Below are 21,156 nucleotides of genomic sequence, written 5' to 3'. Positions count from 1 at the left end.
ACATACAATTCAAAAACAAAAAAGATGTTTAAAACAAAAAAAAAAACGTTTAAAACAAAAAAAAAACGTGTGTTTTGTTTAAAATTAAAAAAACATGTTTTTTTGCAACCCTGAAAGCCAGTCAAGAAGGAGATAAGCGAATATCGAGAAATGAGCGAAATCAAAGTAAAATTGATCAAAATACAATCAAAATATGAATGGGCTATAATACTAGCAGATCAAGCTATATTGTCGTTATGGCTTTAACTTTTAAATATATTTAAAACTACAATCCACTTTGATGTCTCTTGATTCATTTATTATATCTAACAACATTATGTCTAGTAAGACAAAGTTTCATGACAAATAATGACAAGGAAAAGACTATTTCAGATTTGAAAGAAATGGCAATAGAACTTGTGAGCAAAGTTAGAGTAATCTGAAATAACCAACCCGTAACAGTAGACTCTCTAATATGTGATGACAGTTGAATATAGGAAGACCCCACCTAACAAATAAATCAACATCTAAAGTGAGCAACCAATAAGATTGCTGACTATGCCAATACCATCAGTATTATATCTCGCAGGGCAGAAGAGGAAGCAGAAATATATTCTCAACTAAAAACGGAGGATAGTGATGTGGATCTACTGCAGAATCCTCAAGATTTCATGGACATCCCATACCTCAAACAAAGAAGTGCTACATAGAACAGGCAGGGAAAGAGAACTTTTCATGATTGGCAAGTTCTAAAGTAAACAAAAAAGAATGTGTGTACTTTGTACGCACGTAAGAAGTTATACTTCTATTATATGATTTTAACGAAATCAATATACTTTTAAACAGTTTCTCTACTACTTTCCAAAAATGTTTATTAAAACAATACCAAAAATTAAAAAAATAAAAGAATAAAACACACACAAACACATTGAAAAATGCCACAAATGATTTCTGAACAATAATTGTTGCCAAAAATTTTAATTAAATACGTATTTTCTGAAAAAAATTATATAATAATATACTTACAATCATAAATCTATAAAAAAATAAAAAAATGATATAACTTGCATTGGGCTTGAACCTACTTCCCGTGTATCCCGCCGTACGAGTGGCGAACCGATTTCAAACTGCACCAACTTCGCGTATACGTCATGTGGGAATATACACAAACTGAACAACTTTTTGACATTTTGTTTATATGAATTTTTATTAGTTTGATTTTTGTCGAATTAAAATACAACAATATATAGAGTAAGAAAACGATACATTAGATGAAAATTTGTAGAAAGTTTGTTCGTAATCAGATTATGTAAATTAAAGCATTGCCTACTAGGGGTGTAGCATAGCAAGTACTAGGTAAGTACATTATTTTTTTTACATTTTTCAAATAGGTATGAAGATAATTTTTTATTGGAATACAACTGAAACATTTAGAATTACGTACCTGTGGCTTTTCAAAACTATTTAAAAAGTCACTATAATTATAAATTTGGTTTTATTTCTGTCCTCACAACAATAAAAACTAATATATTATACAACATTTTTGTTTACCGATAACCTCCATATTGAACAATTATTGACAGATCATTTCAACACCCAATCAGAGCCCGTATAAAGACTAATACCAAACTGTCGGTGTGCGCATGCGCGCAGATCAATATAAATTCACCCTCAATCTCAATCGCGCCTAAAGAAGTATAACTTCAAAAACTGTTTTATCACTATTAAGTACTGTGAGGAATGTTTCTAATGTGTTTTTGGACATAAACTGGACTAAATTTTGAACAGCTAATAAGAACAGCTGCAGACACACAAGGATTTACAATTGTAGTAGCCAACCTCCATTGAGGAGAGGCACTTTAAGAAGAAGAAAAACGGAGACAAAAGAGTGCAGACTAGAAATAAATAACAGACAACAGAAAATAAAACACAGGCAAGAGCTCGGGGAAAGAGACACACAGTTAAATTAGAGGAAGATATAAAATCTATAAGATTTAAGCACTCTTTGACTGAGTATGTTAGGGATGAGTAGATAATAATTTGTTTAACATTATTTAATAATTATTTAAAAATTTATTTAATACTTAGTTTTTAGTATTTTTGTCTTTTTGTTAAGGGGGGGGGGATGGTTTGAAATATTTAATTTTTTTTTATTATTTCAAATAAAAGTGCATACTTTCAAGAATACTCTCTGAAAATTTCAAAAAAATCGGAGTAAAATTACCAGAGATACAGGGTGTTGAATATCCCTACCTTAGACCCGCTTTGCCGCGGCTTCGCGCCAGCACGCTTGAGCGTAGTGAGAAACGTTAAACAACTGTTCGCTTTCTCTTTTGTAGATTACTCCGCAATTCAAAAAACATATTCCAATGTTCATCACTTTACGATTTGGCAGACAAATAAGAAGGTGAAAATGCAGTTGTCAAAACTTTAAACGCATTTTTCTCAAAATTGCTTTTTCAAATGCGGTGGACATTGTAACTGAAAAACTACTTGACCGATCTACCTGAAATTTTGCATATATTTTCTTTAGACATTTCGTGAGGTAACAACGTTGAGATATTTTTCGTTTTATACTTATTTTTTGCTCAACAATATTAAATCTGTTGGTTTTCACAAAATGTTTATCAAAAATTTCGCATTTTTTGACTTTTGAGTGATACCAAAAATTCAAAAATCATTAAAAATAAAAAAAACTCGACGTTGTTACCTCGTGAAACTCATAAGCTAAGTAAATCTTTTTGAATTTTTTGTTTCGTATGATCCAGTGATGAGTTCTGATGTCCACCGCAAAATCTATTTTTTTAAGCTGCCTGCCAAAATTTGTCACAAAATTTTTCAATATTTTGAATTTAATTTTTTCTTAAATATTCTTCGAATTGTACTTAATATGTTTATTTAATTTAAAAATGAAATAATTCTACCATAGCTTCGAAAAAAATTCACTAATATGTGCTTGATATGTTGATTTCAAACCATACCCCCCGTTAAGGTTAGGATATTCTATTTTTGTTAAATTTTCGTAAAAATGGATATATCCCGAGGATAAAATAAATAAATAATGCACCATTACAAAACACCTTTATTTTCCTCTTTTCCTTTATTTTCCTCCTATTAAAGGAGGAAATATTTATTGGTAATACTAATAGGCCAGGAACCGAAGCTTTTCACCTCGCAATTTTTACAGAATGGATAGATTTGCTTGAAAATTTGAAAATAAGTAGTAGATAGACCAAGGATCAAAATCTATATGATGCCGACAGGCGCTTTTACCATGGGGGTGGTTGTCACCCCATCACGGGGGTGGAAATTTTTTATTATATTTTAACCACAAAAGTTGATAAAAACATTCATTCTAAGCAAAAAATGTTCTATACATTTTTTTGATAAAATGAACAGTTTTCGATTTATTTGCCATCGAAAATGTTAGTTTTATATTGAAAAAATCAATGTTTTGATAGGTATACTCATTTACGATTCACTCAATTTTTGCCGTAGAAAAAAATTTTTCAAACCAAGTTCTTGAGAATTGAATAATCTATAATTTTATATTGAAACATTTTTTCGTATCTCTGATGCTAATCATGCTATTCTGAAGAAAAAGCAATTTTTTCCAAACTTCAAAAATTCGTTATTTGCTTTTAACTCCATTTTTTTAAAAACTGTTCATTCTAAGCCGGTCAAACTTCTAGAACCTATTAATACATAAATAAAAAAGACCAAATAAGGTCATTGACTAATTTTAATTAGGGTGGTGATTAGGGGGTTGCTTTCAATCACTTTTTTGCTGAAAAAAATAGGGACTGACATTCTTTTCATTATAAGTTACTTAATTTTTGAGCTAGAGACTTTTTTTTATTTCTGGAGATAGATATTTTTAATACTTTAAATTAGTTTGAACAACCTCGAAAAATGCATAGTTTTCTCGTCTTTTGACTTTGAAACTACAATATTTAGCATTTGACGAAGAAGAGCCAACATATAATAAAGTATAGCTCGATTACTATTGTTCTTAAAGAAAATCTAAAAACACGTTTTTGTTTATTTTTTCAAAAGGTCCATTTTTGGTAAGTAAAGTTGTTTTGATAAAACGAAAACTTTTGGAGTTATTAGCAGAAAACTTATTAAAAACATTGATTTTTTCGATATAAAACCAACACTTTCGATAGCGAATAAATCGAAAACTATCAATTTTATTAAAAAAATGTATAGAACGTTTTTTGCTAAGAATGAACGTTTTACCAACTTTTGTGATTAAAATATAATAAAAAATTTCCACCCCTGAGATGGGGTGGAAACCACCCCCATGGTAAAAGCGCCTTTCAGCATGATATAGATTTTGATCCTTGGACTATCCACTACTTATTCTCAATTTTTCAAGCAAATCGATCCATTCTGTAAAAATTGCGAAGTTTTGTCCTATTTTAAGCTTCATTACTTGGACTATAAGCAAATGCGTCTAAACAATTATTTACCTATTAAATATAGATTACCACTGTTTGTTCCATTAATTACAATTAATTTGCACATGGATACAATGAGCTTTTTAACAGAAAAACTTTCAAGTACAACACATAAAACAATGTTGTTGTGTACTTACATTATATAAATGTAATTGAATAACATTGCTTAATATTGGCCCACAAGCCTTTTATAAATACTTACTGATAAGAGTGAATCATCCAAGTAAAACAGTGGTTTTTAAATTTAGTTATAAACAGTTTATTTATATGATAGTTATTATTAGATAATGGGATAAAAATGTTGTGGAGGAAATATAAAATATCAATGGAATAGATATCAGATAAGCCTACACTTGGAATTTTTATTAATCGATTAATAAAAAGAATCTAAGGATAGAAAATAAAATGAACCAAGTATTGGCACATATTACGAACACAAAAAATTATCGTAAGTAAACAATGATTTGTTTGATACACACTATCAAACTATTAAAAAGTAACAAAGCCCCAGGACTAGGTCTTGACATTATTTTGAAGCACTTCAATGCATTCACTGCCGACCACTGTGGCGTACTCAGCTCTGTACGCCCTATAGCGACCACACTGTAGTGGCATAGTGTACAGGTTTTTGGACAACGATGTTTTTATTAGTTGGCACCCGAGGTTCTATTCATATTTTACACTGACAGTGAACGATTTAATCTAAGCATGATACAGACCGGATTCCAAAACATTGGCCTCACTACATTTATCACCCTATCCCAAACACCACCTGTGAAATTCTGCAAGGACCATTGGCTAATAAACCTAATGAGCCACTTTTTAAAACTTTTCTTGAGAATACTACACACAAGATTATTTAAGAAATGTGAAAAGGTCACTGGCTGGAGACAGTTTAGTTTCAAAAATGGGCTTGGCACTAGAGAGGCTATCAAAATATTTCGTAAAATGTCACTGCATAAGTCAAATAATAAATTATGTTTAACTACTTTTAATTTTATTTTCGATAAACTGACGTTCTTAAAATATGTGAGTCTCTGGGAACACTTTCTTATGCCATATTGTTCACGAATGTGTTAAGAATAATACTGACAATTATGTACACTAAACAGCAAAATTTACACACAAAAAATTGGATAATTTTGATGTCTCAAATTTCCTAAACCTGTTGTCCGATTTTAGTGATTTTTTGGTATGTTATAGCCTTATTCTTTAAGAATTTCAATGTAGTAATATTGTTGCTGTACGTGTAAATGTCATTGTATACGGTGTGTAACAATCATACTGTTTTTTCTTCAAAGTTCGGAACACCCTGTGAAATATTCAAGCATTTAAAAAATATTAAAATTAAAACTCAATTGTAACCTTAGGCTTTCTTAACATTCTGTTTATTGATTCATTCACTTTTGTTGAATAATAAAAAAGTTAGGTGCGTTAACAACTAGTCACGTTTTTTATCAATAAATCCTCATTTTCTGCTAGTTTAATAAACAAGCCTAAAATGGGCTATGAGAAATTAACAATTTGATAGATGCCAAATTGTTAACAGTCAAAAGTGTGTGGTTTGTTGTGAAAATTAGTTGATTTATTATTTAAAGTTTCATTTATATCCATAATTTCCTTGTAGCACATTCAATTTCCACGAAACAAGAAAAAATAATTACGGACTTTAATTGAAACTTTAAATAATAAAACTACTAATTTTCACAACAAACCAGACACTTTTTGACTATTAACAATAGGGCTTTTCATCGATTGTCATTTGTTTCGAGCTTGTGTTATGTGTCACATAATATTAATATATCTATGTCATACATCTTTGGTTTGTATCATTGGTATATGCTAATAACGTATGACCTAGATATATTAATATTATGTGATACATGACAGAAGCTCGAAACAAATGACTGAATGAAAAGCCCCATTTGACATATACCATATAGTTAATTTCTCATGGCCAACTTTAGGCTTGTTTATTAAACTAAGCAGAAAATGTGGATTTATTGATAAAAAACATGGCTAGCTGTTAACGTACCTAACTTTTGGATCATCCAACATAAGCGAATGAATCAAAAAACGAAATGTTAAGAAAGCCTAAAGCTACAGTAAAGTTTTAATGTCAATATTTTATACAAGCTAGAATATTCCACAGAGCGTTCCAAACTTTGAGGAAAAAACACAGTACGATTGTTACACCCGGTATACAATGACATTTACCTATCCAGCAACACTATTACTACATCGATATTCTCATAGAATAAGGCTATAACATACTAAAAAAATCACTCAAATCAGACAACAGGTTTAGAAAATTCGAGAGATCAAAAATGTCTCATTTTTAAGGTGGTGTGTTAATTGTGCTGCTCAGTGTATAAGTAAAATTTTGAAATGTGAAAAAAATATAATATGGGTGTTAATTGGTTAAAATATCTTTACTAAACTATTTAACAAAATTTTCTTGTGCCTTTTCATAAACAGAGAGAATTATACTTTATTGATACTATGTACAAAAAAGGCGATCAATTGAAGTCTTTCAGCCACTCTATCATAAATATTTTACAGATTTTTTAACTGCTCAAATGAAAAAATCTCCTTTTTAAAAGCAGACTCAACTCACATTTTCCAAAGAAGATGAGAACCAGTGATGCTAAGATGTCTTGTTACAAGTAGGTACATTAAACTCTTGAATCATCTTACATCCCAATATCCCAATTAAAAACATTTGATCACTGTTCTTAATGCAACTCAATTCATTTTTCACAATGAAGTAATCATAATTGAATCTGTGGTATAATTCTTAGTAATATATTATTAAATAGATAGATAGGTACTTGTATAGAAATCCTTGAGTTACTCATACTCACTGCATTCTTGTATAAATCATATTAATTATCATAAGCAGGGCTTGTTCTTAAAGATAAATAAACAAAAATACAACTTTACCTTCCAAGTAGTTGAAATTCCATTAATTGTATAGCAAATTATATTTAGAATAGATTTAAACGAGATATAATACAATATAAACAGTAAGAGAGTCATCAACTTAGAGAATGTAAAATAGCAGTTTAGTAGATTTGTGTATGATTGTTCTTAACAATAGTCAAATAATGGGAAAGTAGCTATAACAGATACGTGGGAATTCTTACCTAAGAAGCGATGTTAAATCCTAGAACGAGGTTTTTTCTCGACTTTTTCATTTATAATAGATAAACGTCAAAATCGTGGGCGTGAATTTCGATATATAATTTGTATTAATTGTGGAAAATAATGTACAATCTAAACATATCACCATGCACGACCTGCGCCACTTATTTACAGATATGTTGCTCTTTGGTATCTCATTTAAGCAATTTACTCATTTACATAGTTATTCGTGACTTACAGTGATGTAAGCAGCGGGGAAGTTATATTTTTATGATTTTTCTTTAACAATTTGACATTTCTGTACAAAGAAATGGAAATGTCCTACAACTTCACAACTAGCGAACCGAATCACAGACAGTCCAGTCACGGCAGTCACTCGCAGTTGTCAATAATGTCAAGCACAGAACTCTTCTGTCAAATAAACTAATTAGTCCATAGGCGGAGGTCAAATTTAACTTTTTTATCTTATATTCTTATGATAAATTATTTTTATCCTAATTTTATTAGGATAAAAATGATACTTTCTTTTGTCTTGTTTATATTCCAATATTATCTTGCAAGAAATGTTGGTTGCTTGATTATATTAACTTTTAATAATGTGATGATGGAAAAACATTAAAGTATATTTATAATCAATTTAAATATCACACTTTAAGAAATTACTTTATTTATGAATAACTAAATACCTTTAGCGGATAAATATCTGCCTCTCTCTAGAATAGAACAAAGGTTCCAGGTTGTGACTGACCAACTGGAAATACTTTCCTTTCAAAAATGAAATACCGTCCAGAAAGTGAGATTGGATCGGTCACGCATTCGAAAAAAATAGCTCCAGCATTGCAAAGACTGCCCTAGAGTGGAATCTCCAAGGAAAAAGAAGTGATATCTCCAAATTTGGAGAAGATCAATCATAGTAGAGATAAGAGGTCAAGGAAAATCTTGGAATGAGATGAAGACATCTACAAATAAAACTATACAAAGATTTACATAAAAGTTATATTGTATAGTAATTGATTGCAATGAACATGCAAGAAAAAGAATTTTATAATGTAGTTATTCTGTTTAGGACTATGTTTGGTACAGTAAAAATACCGTTTCACGTCATTACACACGTCAGAGATCCTAGATGACATTGTTGCCAAATTACAAAAAAATCTTGAATTCTGTCAAAATGTCACCTCCATTCGATCGCAGTTACAGTGCAATCCGGGCAAGTGTGCTTCATAAAAACGGAGCACTTATACAAATTAAATGAAACAAGTTATGTTTCTAAAAAGGAACAGACCTACGACTTAAATTTGTGTTGGTATCATTTGACGTCACTTGCTAGAAAGGGGATGACGTATGACGGTATTTATACTGTACTAACCATATATCTTTACGACATTACAATTTTTAGTTAAAATTGGCAACGTTGTTCACCTTCAACGTGAAAACAACTGCAAAATGCAGATGCATAATCAAAAACATATTTTTGAAATAATGTAGTGGCAGTAGAAAAATATCTTTTTATTTTTGTAAAATATCAGATCACAATGTAAATTTTATAAGCATGAATTACACTGGCTTAGATCAAGATTCTAGTGGAGACTGTTCTGGAGGTAGAAACTGCAGTTTTTCTGATAACAATGGAGCTGTACCTAAATTTAAGTTTCCAGCACCTCCTAGGATCTCAAAAAGTGCAAACAATTCCTTAAACTCTTCGTATTCGGACAGTTCTCAATCTACCAGCGATGGAGTTAGATTCAACAGAAGCTATAACATATCCAAAAAGAGGCATAGAGCCCCAGCACGACATTTACCCCCTTTGGGTATATACTGGGACATTGAGAATTGCCATGTACCTAAACATAAGAGCGCAACGGCTGCCGTGCAAAAGATAAGAGAAGTATTTTTGCAGAATTATAGAGAGTCTGAATTTGTAGTTGTCTGTGATGTTAAGAAAGAAAGTCCTCAGCTTGTACAGGAATTGCATGATGCACAAGTAAGTGAAATAAACATTTAAAAGGGAAAAAATATATTAACACCTTGGCTGCATTTAGAGATATTTATAAACTTATGTTGGGTGCGCTAAGAGGCAGCTAAGAGGCATATATGTCCCGTATACCCCCATTTGCCACTGTGCCTTATGAGAATGTCAATGCAGCCAACTGTTAATCTAATACAAGGTCTATTTGTATTTGTCTCATAACGCAGCTATGTGTTAAATTTTTATTATTATTTTTTAATTATCCAAATGGATTAGTAAAGAACATCACAGCATGTTTTCGGTCGTGTCAGACCATCATCAGTGCAAACCCAGAAATAAGTAAGACCACTGTAAGATCAAGCAAAAGTTGTTACATCTAAGCTAGTTTCAAATACTGATGCACTTAAATGTAATAAACACATTATGATTAAATTTTATAACAGTTAAATTTCACCTTTTGCTTTACCTTAAAGTGGTTTTATTTATTTTATTTTATTTATTAAATAGACGGGATCACCCCATTACAGCATTATAATAACCTTATATTGTTAATCTTATTTATCTTATAACTACACTTAAACTACAATGCTTAGAAATAATTCTAGAGTTTACTATAAATCATGGTTTTAAATTTATTTAAACTTAAATTAAAAGGATCTATATCACAGTGATTATTTAAAAACCTTAAGGCCCTATCAAATGGATTATTGCAGGCATAATTGGTAACATGAAAGGTTATATGAAAAAGTTCAAAAGATCTTAGTCTATGCTGTGGAATATTGAAGCTTATTTTACTTAAAAGTTCCGGACATTGAATTAAATTATTTAATAATTTATAAATAAATACAGAATCAAACTGAATTCGTCTGTTATGAAGTGTTGTTAGATTTAATCTATCTAAAATTACTATTTTGTCTATATTTGCGACTGGAATTCCCATTTTGTAACCGTAATACCTAAGAAACTTATTCTGAACTTTCTCAATGGAATTGATATATGGGTCATACATAGGAGACCAGACTAGCATGCCATATTCTAATTGTGAGAGTACAAGAGAACAATACACAACTTTCGTTACATCAATTGGGAACTCACTACAGTTTCTTAATATAAATCCAAGAAGTTTAAGACTTTTCAATGTAATCTGTGAAATATGGTCATTGAAATTAATGCTTTCATTAAAAGTGATGCCCAGGTCTCTAACTTGATTTTTATATCGTAAGTTAACATTATTCATAAGATAGTTTGAGTCATATTGTTTATTCCCCCTAAAAAAACTGATATTTAATGTAAGATTATTCTGTATACTCCAGTCCCATAATCTGTCAATATCCTTTTGCAATATATTTATGTCAGCTACAGATTTTATACATCTATATAGCTTTAAGTCATCTGCAAAAAGTAAAACTGATGATTCAAGATTATCAGAAATATCATTTATAAAGAGATTAAATAGTAATGGTGAACAGTGGCCTCCTTGGGGGACACCTGATAAAACCTCAAATGATTCAGATAGGAAATTAAATAGTTTCACCCTTTGTTTTCGATCCTTTAAAAAACTTGATATCCATTCTATGGCCTCCTTAGTAAATCCTAAATTTAGGAGTTTTCCAAGCAAAATGTCGAAATTGACTCTGTCGAAGGCCTTGGAGAAGTCAGTGTAAACTGAGTCTACTTGTTCCTTCCTCTCCAATGCCTCCAACAGATCCATTTCATACACTGCCAAGTTAGTAATAGTGGATTTCCCAGCTGCAAACCCATGCTGAACTACAGATATACAGGGTGTCCCGAAAAGATTGGTCATAAATTATACCACAGATTCTGGGGTCAAAAATAGGTTGATTAAACCTTACTTACCTATATACAATAGTGCACACAAAAAAAGTTATAGCCCTTTGAAGTTACAAACTGAAAATCGATTTTTTTTCATATATCGAAAACTCTTAGAGATTTTTTTATTGAAAATGGACATGTGGCATTCTTATAGTAGTAACATTTTAAAAAAAAATTAAAGTGAAATTTGTGCACCCCATAAGAATTTTACGGGGGTTTTGTTCCCTTAAACCCCTCCAAACTTTTGTGTACGTTCCAATTAAATTATTATTGTTGCACTATTAGGTAAATACAGTATTTTTAAAACTTTTTTTCCTCTTAATACTTTTTCGATAAGCTAGTGTTTATCGAGATATTTTGAATATTTGTCGAATCCACCACATATTTGTATATGGTTAAGTACGATTATAGAGAGCTGTTAATAATCTGAAAATTTCTTTATAATTTACATTATTAGGTATATTTTGAAAAAGAAGCCACATCTCGATAAAAGGTGACTTATCAAAAAAAGACTAAGAGGCAAAAAAGTTTTAAAAACACTGTGTTTACCTAATGGTACCACAATAGTAGTTTAGTTGGAACGTGCACAAACATTTGGGGGTTTAAAGGAACAAAACCCCCATAAAATTTTTATGTAAACATATTAAAAAAGAAGCCGCGGGTGTCCCGAAAAGAATGGTCATAAATTATACCACACATTCTGGGGTCAAAAATAGTTCGATTGAACCTAACTTACCTTAGTACAAATGTGCTCACAAAAAAAGTTACAGCCCTTTGAAGTTACAAAATGAAAATCGATTTTTTTCAATATATCGAAAACTATTAGAGATTTTTTATTGAAAATGGACATGTATAATTCTTATGTCAGGAACATCTTAAAACAAAATTATAGTGAAATTTGTCCACCCCATAAAAAATTTATGGGGATTTTGTTCCCTTAAACCCCCCCAAACTTTTGTGTATGTTCCAATTAATTCATTATTGTGGTACCATTAGTTAAACACAACGTTTTTAAAACTTTTTTGCCTCTTAGTATTTTTTCGATAAGCCAGTTTTTATTGAGATGTGGCTTCTTTTTCAATATATTTACGTAAAAATTTTATGGGGGTTTTGTTCCTTTAAACCCCCCTAATGTTTGTGTACGTTCCAATTAAACTATTATTGTGGTACCATTAGTTAAACACAGTGTTTTTAAAACTTTTGTCTCTTAGTCTTTTGTTCATAAGTCACCTTTTATCGAGATGTAGCTTCTTTTTCAAAATATACCTAAAAATGTAAATTATAAATAAATTTTCAGATTATTAACAGGTCTCTATAACCGTACTTAACCATATACAAATATGTGGTGGATTCGACAAATATTCAAAATATCTCGATAAACACTGGCTTATCGAAAAAGTACTAAGAGGCAAAAAAGTTTTAAAAATAATGTGTTTAACTAATAGTGCCACAATAATAATTTAATTGGAACGTACACAAAAGTTTGGGGGGGTTTAAGTGAACAAAACCCCCATAAAATTTGTATGGGGTGCACAAATTTTACTTAATTTTTTTTTAAGATATTGCTGGCGTAAAAATGCCACATGTCAATTTTCAATAAAAAATCTCTGAGAGTTTTCGATATATGAAAAAAAATCGATTTTCATTTTGTAACTTCAAAGGGCTGTAACTTTTTTTGTGTGCACTATTGTATATAGGTAAGTGAGGTTCAATCAACCTATTTTTGACCCCAGAATCTGTGGTATAATTTATGACCAATCTTTTCGGGACACCCTGTATAAAGGCAAAAAAACTTTAGTTGAACAATATATGTTTTAAAATTATAATGAATATCAATGAAGGCTGACGTAGATTTCATCATGAATATCAATGAAGTCATCTGTCAGCTCATTCACATTATTGTGTTAATAAGAAAAAGGGAGAATATTTTATGAATATATATCGTAAAATGTGTTTTTTTCCTTTAACTTATTAGCTTTGTTATCCAATACATATTATAATGTTTGTTCTTTGTGTTGACACTGTTTATGGTTTTGCTTTTGCCTTTATAATATATTTTTTTGTAATAATATTTTCTGAATTGGGCTTGCCCGTAAATAAATAAATAAATAAATAAATAAAAAGAAGTACAAAGGACATCGCACACATCTTATGGAAAATATAATGTCACTCAAATTCAATAAAATTTATACTATTAGATTCGTTTTAAATTAACGATCAATTCTTATCGTTGCGCCAACTCTTAATTATGATTAATTACGGCGCAAATTGCAATTAAAGTTTATCGAAATCACATTTTTGGAGTCCATAAAATGTTAGTTACAATCATTATTGATCTGAGTGCTATTCATAACAGCTTAAATCCTGCTGGGCCTAAGCGGATTAGTGAAACTAATCCGCTGATTTATGGAGTACCGAAAATCTGGGTATTTTAAAATATTTTTTCTCTCTCTAACTTATGTACCTACCCATTTGATTTCAGATTTATTTATATCAATTTCTGCTCTTATTTTTGAAAATAGAGAGTTGGCGTAATGATAAGATTTGATCGTTAATTTAAAATGAATCTATTGGTATAAATTTTATTGAATTTGAGTGACATTATATTTTCCATTGTGCGATGTCCTTTAAAGTCTTCTTTATCTTAAAATAGTTCAAACGACCTGTGACGTCACAGAGTTTAACTATGTAGTTCAGTTTATGGTTATATTTACGTATATTCTTCTTCTTTAGTTTATTGGCCTCCACCTACTTGGGTATTTAGCCATATCGTCGTCGGGGAATAAAGGAAAAATATTTATATTCTAATGACATTTATCATATGTCATTGTAATAAAATATACCAGTCTGTGGAGATTGCAGTTTGATACAGTTTTTGAAGGAAAGGAAAGAAGGTTTACTATTGAAAATAAAATCATTTTGTAAAAGTACAAATTTTCTATGAATAGTTCAAACGATCAAAAACATTTGTAACGTCACATAACAGTATTTTCTAGTGACGTTTATAATGTCTAATTTAAAATTATATATACAATTGGTGTAGAATGTAAACATACAACCTTGTGACGTCACGACGCATTTTGGGGTGGCTGGTATAAGTTGAATTGAATTTTTAGTCGTCTTTAGGGGCCAAACGAAAGGCAAACAAAACTTTTTTATTTTTGATACAGGTTCTAAATTATGTTCTGTTGTGATTTTTACCATTTTTTTTGAATTTAAAATTTTATGCAAGTTCCCTATTGGCTTAAGCTAATGGTGGCTAACATTTTGTTTTTTTCAGCTAGACTAAGTAATAATATCAATAAAATAAAAAAATAAAAAATAATGCCTCACTGTGAACAGATATGCATGAATTTGATATGCAAGATGTTACGTTTTCTTCATTTTTAGGTGATGTTAGTGCATGTGTCCTCAATTTCAAAAAATGCTGCTGATGAAAAGTTAAGACAATCGCTGCGAAGGTTTGGGGAGCTACATCCGCCACCTTCTGCAGTTGTTTTAATTTCTAGTGATATAAATTTTGCAGCAGACCTTTCTGACTTGAGGTATAGAAGGAAAATCAGGGTTATTTTAGTACATAATTATAATATAGCTGATGCTCTAATATTATGTGCAAATGAGCATCATTTGTTTTGTCAATTAATGAAAGAAATACCAGTTTGTACAACAAAGGTAAGCACTTTTTGTTTGACTTTTAATTTTTTCTACATTTTCTATACATACAGGGTGTGCCAAAAAAAGGGGTACAGTCAAATATTTTGTGAAGGTACTAGTACACTTTAGAAGACCAAAAATAAGCATTTTTTCAAGAGTTTTTTTCTCAGAAACTTTATTAAATATGAACATAAAACTTTTTACAGATAAATATCTAACTCTTAGAGAATACAAAAAATATATCTTTTTTCATTTATGCACGTACACTAATATTGTAGAGGGCGCCACAGTCGAGGCCTCGAAAAAAAGTAGTTCCGATGGCGGACAGTTAATCTCAGGATTGGGATCTCTGAAACAAAAAAATCGTACGGCATTTGAAAAAAGAAGGTTTCTTACGTGACAATTTACCACAGTTAGTAAAAAATTACGCAAAAAAAAAATTTTACGGAAATTTGAAAAATTTTTGTAAAAAAATCGCCAGTTTTCTTTCAGTTTTTCATGGTTAAAAAATATTTATTTTTTATTTTTTGGTCAAATTGTGGTAAATTGTCACGTAAGAAACCTTCCTTTTTCAAATGCAGTACAATTTTTTTGTTTCATATATCCCTATCCTGAGATTAACTGCCCGCCATCATTTTTCGAGGCCTGGACTTTTGAACCCTCTATAATATTATCGTACGTGCATAAATGAAAAAAGGTATATTTTTTGTACTCTCTAAGAGTTAGATATTAATATGTAAAAAGTTGTATGTTCATTTTTAATAAAGGTACTGAGAAAAAAATTGTACTAAAGTGTACTAGTACCTGAAACGAACATCGGATCGAAGAACTGAAAACATGTTTTCAATATTTTTCAAAAAACTATCGAGGCACCGTTGAAGAAAAACAGGTAGTACTGCTTATATAAAAGAAAAAGAAGTCTAATATCTCAAGAAATACACTTCTAAATGAAAAACCAAAAAATAATGGTACCTATATATTTTTCAACAAATGAACAAATTACACCCAACATACAAATAAATGGTATCACCCTTCAGAGTTCCCAAAGCTTCATATAGGTACCTGGGCAGAGAGCTAAATAGTCAGCTAGACCACTCAAAAGAAGTTAGAAGACACATTGAAATAGCAAGGTCTGGTTTTATTAACATGCGTGAAATGCTCTGTAACTAAGCTATCAGTCACAATTAGATTGAGAACACTAAAGTGTTATGTGTGGTCGCTTTTACTACATGGTTGCGAGACCTGGACATAACAGTATGACGTCAACAAACTGAAATCATTCGAAATGTGGATGTACTGCCAAATGCTAAGAATAAGCTGGACTAGCAGAACTAGGAATAAAGAACTACTGGAAATAATGAACACACGACCTCATCTGGTCAATACAATCATAATTAGAAAGACTTCATATCTAGGACACATAATGCGCCATAGGGAATTTGAGTAGCTCCAGGTAATATTAGAGGGCAAAATCGAAGGTAAAAGGGGTATAGGAAGAAAGAAAAAATCCTGGCTCCGAATTGGACTTACACAACAGGGAATTACTTAATTCATCAAGCCTAGAACAGAGAAAAATTTGCCATATCGATTGCCAAACTCAATAGAGAAGGAGGAGGATATATTTTTCAAAAACCTATCGAATGGCACCAAATGATGAAGGACTCAGGTAGTGGGGTGAAGAGCCCTGTATGGGGTCATTCGACAGATTTTTAAAAAATATTGAAGGCATGTTTCCCATTTTTTAATTTGATGTAAATTTCATGAAATATTCTACTGATCTGCTTCTTTTGGCACACCCTATATACAATCAAATTTTTCATCCTCTAGACATTTTAAGACATCTGTATCTTTTCAGTTTCTCAGTCCAGGTCCTGTGTATGTAACTATTACAAATCTACCGAAGCATGTGGAACATCTAAAGATTAAGAACAGATTAAAAATTATAGTTGAAAATTGTGGTGGGAAAATATTTAACGTCAAGTCCATTGATGGGACAGCAACTGTAAAGTATACTACTTTAGATAATGCAACCAGGTTAGTATTTTTTTTATTTTTTATTTAAGTGAACTAGGTATGAGAGATTAATTTGAATAGTGATTCGATAATCACATGCTGATTAGGAGAGTATCACTCACTCCTAAAATGGTCAAACTATGACCACGTTGGTATAGTGTTTGAATTTATATTCTTATTATAGTTTTAATACCACTGAACAAGTAATTTTTCCCCTGGAAACAATACTAGACCAGGGCGCATCTGTAAAAATATTAGTACATTTGGATGTTGAGAGGTGACTCATATTTTTTTGCAGAAATTGCTTGAAAATAACTCATATAATAATATTTGAGTTATCCTCCCACTCAAAAAGGTCCGGAACATTGTTTAAATAATCGAAATCTCCGAAAATTAAGGAAAAATTCGATTTTTTTCTTCGTTTTTTGATTATAACTTTAAAAGTATTCATTTCCGAGAAAAGTTGCATCAACATAAAAGTTGCATAATTATATGTCCTACAATATAGGATTACTTAAAATTTTTAAAAATTGTCACCCTTGTTGCAAAATAGCAATAATTGCGACAGAAACATAAAAACAAGTATTTGCATTTTACGTTTTTCAACCATTTATGCTACATCTTCATATTTCACCAAGAAAAACTTCATGATATAATAAAACAATACTGTAAATTTAATTAAGATCGGTTAAATATATTTTGAAAAATAAATTTTGCAATCCAGCTTTCGCAAAAAAATCATTTTTTTCAAAATGTTGCAGGACTGAAAATAAAGCAGGCAGAAAGTTGATTTTTTTTGCATATAGAAGAATACTGTACCTTTCATTTACTATTTGCAAAATTTAAATCAGTTAACTACCACGACGTTAGAAATTGTTTTAAATAAACATTAATTTGTGGTGCTACTCGCAGGACAGCGGATACGTTTGCCCTGATTGGGCATTCCAATGACCTTTGATAATAATTGATAAATTTTAATTTTTAGTACATTTCGATATAAATAAATAAATTTTTTTATTGCAAAATAAAAACATATGCAATTGTTTAAACAATATTTCACAAACAATAATCAAATTAGTTTGATTTTTGTGAAATTAAAATATTAAAATACAACAAAATATAGAGCAAGAAAATAATATATGAGATAAAGATTGGCAGAAATTTTGGTGGAAATCAACTTGTTTGAATCGAACACCGCTGTCTTGCGCGTAGCATCAAAAATTAATGATTATTTAAAAAAAATCCTGACGCCGTGGTAGTTAAACGATTTTAATTTTCCAAATTGCAAATGAATCCTATCTGCTTTACTTTCAGTCCTGCGACATTTTGAAAAAACGAATTTTTTCTGCGAAAGCTGGATTGCAAAATTTATTGTGGAAAATCTGTTGAACCGAATTCAATGAAATTTACAGTATTATTTTATTATATCACAAAGTTTTTCTGGGTAAAATATGAAGGTCCTAAGTGTAGCGCAAATGGTCGAAAAACGTAAAATGCGAATACTTGTTTTTTATGGTTTTTTCGCAATTATTGCTATTTTGCAACAAAGGTGACAATTTTTAAAATTTTAAATAATCCTTATTGTAGTATATTGTAGGAAATTTAATTACTCAACTTTTATGTTGGAGCAACTTTTCTCCGAAGTGAATACTTTTAAGTTATAATCGAAAAACGAAGAAAAAAATCGAATTTTTCGTTCATTTTTTGACATTTTGATTATTTAAACAATGTTCCGGATCTTTTTGAGTGGGAGGATAACTCAATTATTACTATATGAGTTAATTCCAAGACATTTTTGCAAAAAAAATTTGAGTCACCTCTCAACGTCCATCTTAAAACATATGCGCCCTGGACTGTAGATACTTTTGATGGAAAAGATATTACCATTATTATCAAGCGAAACTGTCTGCAGTGGGCAGGACATATCTGTAGCCTGGGCCCCGGAATCGTACATGATAAGAAAATTATAATAGCGCAAACAGTGGGAATGAGAAGACAGGGTAGACCAAAGCTGAAGCAGATAGATGTGGTCACACTGGATGCCGAGAAGATCGGTGTTTCCATCTGATAAATCCAAGTAAGGGTCAAAGCAGCGTGGCACAGGAAGCTTGAGAAGGTCAAGGCCCTTTAAAGGCTACGGCACCGTGATGATGATAATGATGAACAATAATTTACGAACTATTGAAGTACTGTTGTTATCCTCAATACTTGAGCAGCAAAGTGTGCATCCTTCCTATGATGACATATGGATATCAAACATGGAGCCTAACCAAGATGAATATGAATAAACTAGCCACAAGAGAATGGGAAATTTTAGGTATACGATTTTTAGGTAGATAGTAAGATAAAAAAGTCAAGGATATCACAAAAAAAATCGCCAAATGCAAATCGAGCTTCGCAGGCCACATTGCTAGACAAAAAGACCAACATTGGAATGGCACAATACAACATTGGAAACCTTACAAAGGTATACAACCAAGAAGAAGACCACATATGGGATATGTATATGACTTCAAAAAAAATAGCCAGATTGAATTGGAAGTACCTTGCTCCGCATAGATAGTCGAGGAAATGAAGCATTTTGGCTCGCAATTTTTTCGTCCAGCATGGATTTACTTGAAATTTTCACAGAAGGTAGGGAATAGTCCAAGGATCATTTTCTATATCATGCCGCTGTACGCTAAAACCTTGGGGGTGGTTGCCACCCCATCTCGGGGGCGGGAATTTTTTATTACATTAACTATGTAAATCGATGTAAAAAGTGATTCTAAGAAAAAAATGTTTTTTACACTTCCTTCGTAAAACTAATATTTTTCGAGTTATTCTTTCTTGAAAGTAACAGTTTTTTCATGAAAAAATCAACTCATGTAGAGGGTTTTTTGATAGTACCTCGAAAAATATGCATTTAATCAAAAAAACTGTAGATATCAAAATTGTATCTTTTAGTAACACAAATCAAATTCTTTTGCTGTAATATCTTTAAGACCAATAAAAACCGAGATAGGGCATGTTAAAAGTTAGCTTTTTTCGTCAAATGGATAATTTGAAATATTCAAAGTAAAATAACGGAAAAACTTTGCATTTTTCGAAGAAAACTTATAAAACCTTTTTTCAGGCCCGTTTTTAGGGTCTTTGGCGCTATGGGCACCATTTTGACAAGCGCCCCCCCCTCCCAACCACCAAATATACGCCAACACAACCCGGCCACTAGCGCCATATTTCGAAATAGATTTCCGCTTTTTCTTGTACTTTTTTTCTTATTTGCCAGTTTTGGTTCGGGGGGGATCTAACCCCTATTCTCTTTACAAATAGAGAATATTCCATTATCCACCACCTATGGACCCGCCGTGTCCCGGACTGGCAACCGGCAACCGTAAAACAAAACAAAACCGTTATTGACGCTTAAACAATAACAGATTAGCATAATAATCAATAGGTTTTGTTACTACGGTATCACGGACCACCCTCCCACCCTTATTATTATAATTGTAATTATTATTCTACTATATACACTGTACTCTGCCTTTATAACATTACATCTTGATATACTAGTTCAATATTAATAATAACATCACACTTTCATGTTATATTATCTTTGTTGTAAGTTCATCAGTTCATCGGTTTCTATTTACATTGGTTTCTTCCGCATTTTCAAGTTTGAAAATGTGGAAATCAGTTTATCACAGTCAAGTTTCAAGGTTATGTCACTTTGAGTGCACAGTAACATCAAGCTGTTTAGCTTTTCATCTGCAATTGTACTTCTATTTTCTGACTTGATTTTCTTCAAGGCCGAAAAACTCCTCTCTGCCGAACAGTTTGTAACTGGCAGAGTCAAATACACCCTAATGGCTACTTCCAAATTCGGAAATGTGCTTGTTAAACTATTTTCTTTGATGTATGAGTAGCAGTCTCTTATTCTCTTCAGTTTCTCAGCCTTCATGTACATTTGAAAGTGATGACACTCTTGTACGAAGTCATTTTCGCAAATGTCATTGGAGTAGTACTGAGCAACCTTTTTAGCTTGTTCCACTAGATCTTCATACTTCTTCTCGTGAAGTTGACTGAATATTTCAAATCTTTTACTTAGATTTTCGTAACTAT

The 21,156-nt window shown here is 31.1% G+C and overlaps 2 protein-coding genes across 3 annotated transcripts in view; one reads left to right on the top strand and one right to left on the bottom strand.

Moving 5' to 3' along the window:
- LOC126889600 (sarcolemmal membrane-associated protein) overlaps window positions 1–7,938 on the bottom strand; it is a 73,946-nt gene extending 66,008 nt beyond the window's left edge. For both annotated transcript variants that reach the window (XM_050658071.1, XM_050658072.1), the window contains exon 1: window positions 7,589–7,938. The gene's annotated coding sequence lies outside the window, so the exon portion shown is untranslated. The remainder of the gene's footprint in view (window positions 1–7,588) is intronic.
- Window positions 7,939–9,001: 1,063 nt separating this feature from the next.
- The window catches only part of LOC114334852 (meiosis regulator and mRNA stability factor 1), a 106,432-nt gene continuing 94,277 nt past the window's right edge, over window positions 9,002–21,156 (top strand). The window contains exons 1-3 of the mRNA XM_050658068.1: window positions 9,002–9,570; window positions 14,779–15,060; window positions 16,898–17,076. Of these exons, the coding sequence (XP_050514025.1) occupies window positions 9,139–9,570; window positions 14,779–15,060; window positions 16,898–17,076 (893 nt within the window). The 5' untranslated portion in view covers window positions 9,002–9,138. The remainder of the gene's footprint in view (window positions 9,571–14,778; window positions 15,061–16,897; window positions 17,077–21,156) is intronic.

The sequence above is a fragment of the Diabrotica virgifera genome, chromosome 8 (genome assembly GCF_917563875.1).
Source record: "Diabrotica virgifera virgifera chromosome 8, PGI_DIABVI_V3a".
Lineage (NCBI taxonomy): Eukaryota > Metazoa > Arthropoda > Insecta > Coleoptera > Chrysomelidae > Diabrotica > Diabrotica virgifera.
The sequence above is the reverse complement of the archived record's forward strand: the minus strand, read 5'-3'. Positions and strand labels throughout refer to the sequence as shown.